We start from the raw sequence: 9,761 nt of genomic DNA on the forward strand, positions 1-9,761 counted from the left end.
CATTCTTTATAAACTCTAGAAATGGTTGTGCGTGAAAATCCCAGTAACTGAGCAGATTGTGAAATACTCAGACCGGCCGGTCTGGCACCAACAACCATGCCACACTCAAAATTGCTTAAATCACCTTTCTTTCCCATTCTGACATTCAGTTTGGAGTTCAGGAGATTGTCTTGGCCAGGACCACACCCCTAAATGCATTGAAGCAACTGCCATGTGATTGGTTGATTAGATAATTGCATTAATGAGAAATTGAACAGGTGTTCCTAATAATCCTTTAGGTGAGTGTATATACAGCTCTGGAAAAAATTAAGAGACCACTTAACATTGATTTCTCAATGTTAAGTGGTCTCTTAATTTTTTCCAGAGCTGTATATAAACAGTCCATTTTTTTGTTTTAAATTCTTTCTGTCATGACAAAGTAGTGATACTTTAAAAAATAATGATTTATATTGCCGTTTTTCTTAAATAAAAAAAAATGTGTTTTACTCAATATGAAGTATTGACTTATGGTCTGAGGACAGATGGATTTATGAGAAGTGAACATAATGTCATAATTTTGATCAAATAAAAAGAAAATTTAAAAACATAGCCTACATTTGCGAACAGCTTCAATTCAAAATTGAAATGCATAGACTATTGAATTAATAAAACATTTACATCCAGTGATCCATAATATGAAAATGTTTGTTTGAAATGATTAGTAGGCCTCTGGTGTTTTGGGTTTACGATATTCCAAGTCGATAAAACATGCACAATGCACAGGACTGGTATTTAATTGACACTTTATTTACAATATAAAAACATGATGCATGGGTCTAACATTCATATGGCAAGCCAATTTTATTTATCACATTTCTGGTAGGCTAATTCAAAGTGCTTTTCGTAGAAGGAATTAAAATAATCTAAAGAAATAAAAATAACAATAAAAGGTGAGAAAAATAAACCAAATAAATAAAATATATTAAAACAGTTTAGAATAAAGCGGAGGAAGCAAAAATAAATCAGTCGGACGTAGCACAGTGCTCATTCAGCAAATGCACAGCTAACAACATAGGAAAGGCCAGCACATAGGCCTATGTTGTAAAGTTAAAACTGTATTCTAATATAGGCTATATTTAAATATTCTTAGAGCGACTAAAAAGTGTCTTTCAGTAGGACTTTTATATTTTGTCATGTTTAGTCTTTATTTATTAATAAATAGTTGGATCAGTAACGAATCCTGGTCGCGCTGATCTCCTTCATTAACCTCCTCGGAGCCGGAGAGACATGTGAATGGTGCTTTTAGATGTGATGCCGTAGTCTTGCAACTTCTTGCCAGCCTCCAGCGGACTTCCGCTGTAATTCAGTAGCTGCTGATCCTTGGGAACTTTCTCTTTCTGGAAGATCTTCGTCTGAAGCTGATCTACGGTCTCATTGACATCAACATCATAGGTTTTGGTCTGGCCCGTATGGTTCTTGACGAACACTTGGAGAGGTGCAGGGTTCGTGATGAGCAGCATCACCACTGAGCCTGAGAACAAACCGTAACTGCTGAGGCTTCTATTATCATCCTCAAGGCTGATACGGTGACCGTTTTCGCTGGAAAGCTTCTGTTTGTAAGGAGGTTCATTGAAGTGCTGAGAGATGAGCCGCTTGAGTTCACCAACTGTGGCATCACCGCTCACCACCAGCCGCTTCACATCTCCGTTCAACAGTTTTATTATCAGTTCCATTTCCTGCCAACATGAGATAAAATATAAAAGTATTAGAACTACTACAACATCATATACTTATAACAGGAGATTAGCGTTAATATTAATGCGCAATATTTAGGCAATAATGCGACTTACCGAGCTGGGTTGTGCAAATGCGGTTGAACGGCTTTTCGCTGAATTGCTTTCTTGAGCAAGTCTGGTAAATCGTGTCTCTGGTCACAGTGAGCCGAGGCATAAATAAACACACATAAAAAAGCATCAACTAAAGCCCCGCCTCAAACAAATGAATGTTTCGCTTCCGAATACTTAGTCAGTCACTTTCGGTTTCCATTCTCACTAAATCGCTGATGTATCGACAGGACGTTCAGCGCAGATAGCCTATCCGATGAATCAACAATACTTGTTTAGCAATCAAATCCCGTAACTTTCATTACATAAATTTACGGAATTCCCCACGATCCCGTGATAAAGGCAAAACAAATTCAACTTTCTCAGCATTAACTAAATATCTGCTAAACATGTTTTCGGTTTATGCTTCTAGTTTTATTGCATTCACATTTTTGTTAATCGAATTATGATCATTTATAATCTGTTATATGCCCTTCTTATTGGTTCTTTAGTTTATTTAAATAATTTCTATATGTGCTTGATTTGTTATTTGTTTGACATTATTATTCTGTACATAATTGTTATTATGTCTATTGGATTGCTAATAATTTCAATAAAATATGTTAGCAACATTACCACACTCTGAGACACAGCACAATTGATATATTAAATAAATATTTATTATAACACAAAGTCAGTGTTACATTTCAGTCAAAATTCTGAGTGTTTAAGCATAGCAGATCTCTCTTCTCTCTTTGGTAGTGGGATGTTTCCTACATTAAAAAAAAGAAAGATTGATTATTCATAAGTAGTACACAGATTCAGTTACTAGAAAAAAGGCAATAAAGTGAACCAAGACACCTTGTTCTAATCAGATGGACAAACAGTTAGACATTTAAACAGTGAATCAAAACTCAGGCTTATACAAATTTCTTCCATCTCTGGTTAATTCATTACATTCAAAATGAAATACTAAATGTTAGAATAGACTGTCTTGTTTTCTTTTCTTTTTTTTACCTGGAGGTGCAACAAAGTACTCCTCTACTGTGTTTTTGGCAAGCTGGAGCAACTTCTCTGCACATTCACCCTCTGTTACAGCATCAGCTCTCAAATACAGGTCTCTGTACACAACATGAAAGTTCAAAGGAAAAGTCTAGCTTCTGTAAAATGGTGACATGTTGACACTGAGCAAACATACTTGGAGTGGTTAGGGAGATCAGGGCTGTCACCATCATTTTGCATTGACATATTAAACAATATTATCAGACAACCAAAGAAGACACCATCAAAAAAGGTCTTGCGTTACTTCACCCGTCAAAACTGACTGGAAGTTGAAAACTAGTAAACTGTTATATAACTTTTATGTGTTGATCTGAGCTTTATTGAATACCTGTCTTCTAGAACTGAATCCATTGGATCTACACCGTCAGTATTGATAACATGAAGTTGATCCGCAAATCGAATCGCTTTCTCCAGACAGTCCACCCCTTCTTTACTGCCGAAGTCAACAAGGGCTAATCGCTCCAACTTGTCCACTAAATCTGGTGAGACACTTGTTGCCTGCAAAGAAAAGTTAAACTTATTTGAGGAAAATTAAATTAAATTAATAAAAAAAGTCCTTCAAATGCAATGAGAAAAATAGCATCAGACTGTAAACGCTCTCATGATTAATAAATAATATTCATACTATATTAATAGATTTTTACCATTTCATCAGGGCTCGACTTTAATGGACAAGTATCCTGATTATAACTAGGGAATCACCAAAATGCAAGAATGATTCTGCATTCATTTAGTGTAAGTGGCCATCGATAGTGGATAATAATAATATAAAATAAACTGACATAATGTTGTGCTGTTGACGCTCGCGCTGCCTCTCGAGGAGAAATCACAACAAATGAGCGCCGCTCATACAAAGAAACTCAGTTAACAAGCAAACAAGGCTAAATTACAAATTGTGGAGTTTATATTTATAACATTATAGTCTACAGTTAAGCAGCATCACAGAACCAAGAGTGCCGTTTTCCTGAATACCATCACGACTAAATCACACTGATTTCATATGACAGTTCCATAAACAATTAATTAACATTAAGTCACTTACATTTTAGATGCAATATTGACTGTTTTTGTTCGATTTCAGCAGCAACAATAGTTCCAAACAAAGATCACCGCAGAACCACAGCGCATCTCACAGCAACAGTGTTACTACTGAATGATTCAGCGTTTTGAATGAATCTCAATAACCTATTCGTAAACGACTGCGGCCCTGTCCCAACTGGCACACTTCATGTGCACTCTCGGTCTTGTGGACTAACAATGGCTGCCGCGTGCGTGTGTCCGTAAGTCCACGAGACCGTAGGGTGTCCCATTTGTCATTTTAGGTCTCAGAAGGGTTCTCGCGTGCGCCCCCTTTGCAGTCGCTATGCGCCCTCGAGGCGCACTTCTGCCGGGCCCGCACTGGTGCGGGTTGCACAGCGGACTTCATCTCGGCAGTCAAAGCGGCATTACGTCGTGAAAGTGCGGACTCAGAGGAAGACGGGTTTAAGACGTGAGGGTTTAGGGTGCCATTTGGGACAGGGCCTGCCTATCTTGAATGAATCATCTGTTTGAATGAATCGTTTGAATGAATGACTCAAAGACGGTCACCTGCTGCCACCTACTGGTGGTTTAGTTTCATCTTTCCAACATTTCTTATTTGTATATTCAAACATATTTAAAACAATCTCATAACATTATTTAATGCAGTTGTAATTTTTTTTTGTGTAAATTATTTAACTTCATTGGTAACAGCCCTATAGTGTCTTATTCTAATTTAATTTCTAGATCAAATTAAATAAATACAATGAAAGCTGAAGCATAGCGTATATTTAATAAGATTATGGGAAAAAATGCCCTTTATAAAAGGTAAAAATATCACAAATATGCAGATTTAAATATGTCAAAGCTTTTTGACTAATTTTAGAATATATTTCGCACATCAACAATTAAGATGCAATGCAGGCAATGATTAACACTTGCTCATATCATGTCAGATAAAGTATAGACATTAAATGCTAATTCGTAGTAGTCTGGAATACACTTTTGATTTTTATTAGCCTTAATATTCTTGCCTAAATTGTAATGTTTAGCCTTATGTTACAGATAATATATGTGAAATGTACCTGATCAACCACAGGTCTCAGACCCGATGTACTGGTTTGATCATAGAATTAAAACGTCATTGAAAATACAACTTGTTACAAGGTACTTAAATATAAGAACAATAATAATCGCTGTCCAAGCGAAAAGTTTTTTTTAAAATGCATAAACCTGTGGTTCTCAAAGTGTGGTACGCGTACCACTAGTGGTACTCAGGCTCCCTCTAGTGGTACGCAGAGGAATCTAAATTAAAGTCGCTGTAAAGGCGATTCTAAAATTTGTTTCTATTCTAAACACATTATAAATGTTAGAAATGTATTGCTGAAACACGTTACAAACACTGTGAACTGCGTTGTACTAAAACGGTGGCTTGATGACGCACTGGAGACACTGAGCCTGGCCCCTCCCCTAAAACTATAACAACTAACGTCATTCGCATCAGGTCGCCCGTTCAATCCAAGGGGGTAATCCAGCTCCCGGAAAGCGTACCTTCCATAGGGGCAGCCATTGCTAACCAAGCCATCACCTGCTGTTAGCATCCCATTGACTCCCATTCATTTTGGCCTCACTTTGACAGCGAATATCTTTACATCTGAGGCGTTTAAAGACTCCATTTGTCCATTGTTTATTTCTAAACAAACACGACAATGTATAAAAGGCTCAATTACCTTGTATCTTACACTATCGCCCCGTAGAAGCCGTTTTTGTAAAAAGTAGGCTAACGATTGCGTCATAACCACGCGACTCTGTCAAAAGTTGCTCCTGCTCACTCTCTGTCTCTACAAGATTCGGTGATTCAGATTTTACGTTGCACAACTACTAGAAGACTTGCCACTGTCAGACAGGTTGCTCACGTCACATCTACGTCGTCAAGCTCAGTCTGAGGCTGCGCAGTACGCTCAGCCATCAGGAAGTGAGTGCTTCTTCTACCTGACTTCAATTTTCCCCGTCGAAGCCTATGGGGTCGCTGTGTCCATTTCTTTTACTGTCTATGGTTCAATCGCGCGTTGCTGTCACTACTGTTAGTTAATACAGCCTACAGTTAGCTAGCTAGTTATGCCTTCATCACGTAAATGCATATTACCTAACTGTAAAACCTATAAAAAGCTTATAAAACAAAATCGCCGTTATCAAGAAGAGGTGGATTAGTTTTGTGAACAGCTACCTTGAACACCACCAACACCTGCCTCTGCAGTGATCGTTTTACACCGGATAGTTTTACAAACGTTCATCGGAGACAACTGGGATTCACTGATAATCCACTGCCGGACCGACACAGCACTTCATCCGCCCGTCCCGCCAACATCTGGTGCCATCATTGCAGTACGTGCCACTGGTGGCCAGTTGTCTTGTGTGCTTACTGCTGCTTTCCCGCTAGTGGGCATGGTTTCAGCGCAGACAGTGTTTGAGAGCAGAGAATGCTGCTTATTTTTTCAAGATTTTGCTTACCTTTTTTTTTATAATTTAAATTTTGCACACATTTAATAACACGTTTTTCTGTGGTGTGACAAACTCAGAACAAATATTTAATTTTGACTTTAAATATAAATGAATGTTAAAACAATACATTTTAATTTCATCTTTATTTGAGTAAAGTTTTTTTTGTTTTACATTTAAGTACATTACAGTTTTAATTTAACTTTTAGATTAACACATTTTAATTCAATCATTATTTAATTATTTTATTTACCTTTATGTAAGCACAGTACAGTGTTAATGTAAAAACTGTGTATTTACAATGTTAAAGTGGCTGACAACAAAAAAATATTCCTATTAGGAATAAACTGCCTCATTTTTTAACTGTGCAGAGCTGTAGCTGAATAGTTAGGCCTACTACGCTACTGTCTTTTAATGTTGGTCATTATGGTGGTACTTGGAGAGCCAAATATTTTGTGAGGTGGTACTTGGTAAAAAAAATTGAAAACCACTGAGTGCCATAGAGTGCCGCTCAGTTTCTGATCTGAACTGTTAGTCTGCTGCCCTCTACTGTTAAATTCAAGAAACATCAAAGTAAAGCTTGATATCTTCATGTGAGCTACTGGGCTTGTTCTTCTCATGCGTCAGACGTGCTACATTTTTGCGTAGTCTGTGCAAAAAGAGGCATTACCGGTGGAAGTTGATTTTCATCTATGGCCTCCCATGTGGGTACCTGAGGAACCTGAGTAGAATAGGGTGCGCAATGTTTATACAAGTATTACATAATATGTTCAAAATTCAATATTTGTTCACGTATCAATTGGTTCATTTATCTTAAACATTAATTAATCCCAACACAATGGTCTGCAAATGAATTACATTTTACCTTGGAATCCCAGGCAGAGTTACTTGATTCCCGTTTTAATGTCCATCGTGACCATGACGTTCTGCTGGCCGATAAAGTGACGCTTAGAACGGGCAGCTTCAATACTCCACAACGAGGATGCGCAGGCCGCGGCGCCCTTAAAGCTTGTGCCGCACATTTACAGAACATGTTAAAATCACGTTCCTAAAACGGTCACGTTGCTGTGCGCGTTAAATCAGCTAAAACGCGAAAGTAATGATGTTTGTATAGCTAAAGACTCCTAACCACAGACGTCTTACCACCCAAAAAAAAAAAATCTACATTTCCGGAAGTCGTAGTTTTTGAAGTTCGTGACGTATCTTCTCAAAGGAGATGTGTTTGAAATGCTGTAAGAGCCCGGATAGCTCAGTCGGTAGAGCATCAGACTTTTAATCTGAGGGTCCAGGGTTCAAGTCCCTGTTCGGGCGAATGATTTTTCATTTTCCGTTTTTTAAAAGCAAGAACAAACAATTCAAGGATAATATGTATATAAATGGAAGACTAATATATTGTATATATTATATAGCACTATCGAACAAAGAATTGCATTATCACACAATAGCTGTAATTTCAGAATATGATGACAACTGGCCACAAAACCAACAAAAATGGATGTAAGCCCATGCATCATGACAGCGCTCAGACCAAAGCACATTAGCGACAGACAATTCTGCATGTTAATAATAAATCATAGGTCACAGGTTCGAAATCGATCCAATAATTTACACTCACTATTCCCCACATTATTCCACTACTATAGTAACTTATACCAGGGACTTGCAGAGAGTTCTTCAGGGGCAGGGGCTCAAAATGTAAAAAAAAAGCAATATGAAAAAAAAAAAAAAAAAAAAAAAAATTATATATATATATATATATATATATATATATATATATATATATATATATGTGTGTGTGTGTGTGTGTGTGTGTGTGTGTGTGTGTGTGTGTGTGAAAAGTTTGGATACTATTTTTTGCTTTTGCAAGAACTCTCTTATGCTCATCAAGCCTGCATTTATTTAATAAAAAATTTAGAAAAAAAAACAGTAGCCTAATATTGTAAAATATTATTACATTGTTCTTTTTAACTTTTTATTAATCAAATAATCTTGAAAAGAGTATCACAGCAGGCTATAAAAAAATATTAAGCAGCACAACTGTTTCCATCATTGACATTAAATCAGCATATTAGAATGATTTCTGAAGGATCATGTGAGTAATGATGCTGAAAATCCAGCTTTGATCACAGGAATAAATTATATTTTTAAGTATATTAAGATAGATAACCATTATTTTAATATTTCACAATATTGTTTTTTTTTTGATTAAATAAATACAGGCTTGATGAGCATAAGAGACTTCTTTCATAATGTTGCGTAATTATCAAAAATGGTAGCCAAATAATAAGTCCTATCACGTCACCGTTTCGCCAGCCTACTTCACATAGGCCGTGGCACTTGGGCTTCGTTAAATCTGATAGTTTCATCCAATCATAAACAGTGTATCAATATACATAAATACAACTTTATTACTTACCATAAACGCGACTTTTGTGCTGCATGGTTTTGTGCAGTGATTTGTTTGTTGTCCATTTTGTCAGCAATGCAATTTATAAAATGAGACAAACCGCAGGAAATCGTTCCACAAACGTTAGTTCGTCTGTCCATGTAATTTTCAACCAATTTATGAATAAGAACAGAAAATTACCGCTCATCTTCTGGCGAGACGCGGGATGTCATTCGACGACACGACCCTCACAATGCATTATGGGTATTCGTACATCGGTTGTACACACCATAGATATCGATAATAATAGCATCTTATTAGCGATGATTTGGCAAAAGAGCCTGTGCGTTTCTGTATTTGCGCTTGTCAAATGATTCAATTTCCAACGTGTTTCCCCTTCGGTGAGTAATGTAGCCAATCACAGACATGTTTATTGATTTCTAAAAACGCAATGGCCAATCACAAGTGTTGAAGTTAGAATCCACTCACCGCTCGAGTTGTTGTCCAGTACTGCAAACGTGCTTATCCTCTCTAATAAAGTGTAGACATATAAATAAGATTCATTCAGCTTCACTGATTAATACGGAACTTTGTGAGATCGCGTTTATTGAATGAGTGACAGCTTTTAGTGATTATAAAGGGAACAGCACTATTTGCGCGCTGTCTAGGCGATATAAAAAAAATATTAATAAGCCTATAATATATTCAGAATTTGAAAAAAACTTTTTCCATTCTTGACAAGCGGTCGCATACACACTTTAATGCATAGACCCATATCCACATATACATGCAGGATTCATTCTCGAAATTGTGATGACTGATAGGGATATTTATGTATCGAAATCAGGCTCATATAAATGTCAGGAAAACACGATTCCTGGTAGGGCTGCTCGATTATGGAAAAAATCATAATCACGATTATTTTGGTCAATATTGAAATCACGATTATGTAACACGATTATTTCACATGACTTTGGGAATGTGTTGTATTTATT

At 36.8% G+C, this 9,761-nt stretch overlaps 2 protein-coding genes across 2 annotated transcripts; both read right to left on the reverse strand.

The window, feature by feature from the left end:
• Nucleotides 1-766: 766 nt before the first annotated feature.
• LOC307124602 (ubiquitin-like protein ISG15) lies at nt 767-1,964 on the reverse strand. The gene is made up of 2 exons (XM_079813946.1): nt 1,830-1,964; nt 767-1,715 (listed from the first exon to the last, which is right to left on the reverse strand). The coding sequence occupies exon 2, from the start codon at nt 1,710-1,712 to the stop codon at nt 1,242-1,244; it is 471 nt and encodes a 156-aa protein (XP_079670072.1). The 5' UTR covers nt 1,713-1,715; nt 1,830-1,964; the 3' UTR covers nt 767-1,241.
• Nucleotides 1,710-7,574, reverse strand: gatc (glutamyl-tRNA amidotransferase subunit C). Its single transcript, XM_079813945.1, has 5 exons — nt 7,246-7,574; nt 7,051-7,101; nt 3,193-3,362; nt 2,820-2,923; nt 1,710-2,575 (listed from the first exon to the last, which is right to left on the reverse strand). The coding sequence occupies exons 1-5, from the start codon at nt 7,411-7,413 to the stop codon at nt 2,514-2,516; spliced, it is 555 nt and encodes a 184-aa protein (XP_079670071.1). The 5' UTR covers nt 7,414-7,574; the 3' UTR covers nt 1,710-2,513.
• Nucleotides 7,575-9,761: the final 2,187 nt, after the last annotated feature.

This window comes from Gobio gobio (genome assembly GCF_949357685.1).
Source record: "Gobio gobio genome assembly, chromosome: 4".
Classification (NCBI taxonomy): domain Eukaryota; kingdom Metazoa; phylum Chordata; class Actinopteri; order Cypriniformes; family Gobionidae; genus Gobio; species Gobio gobio.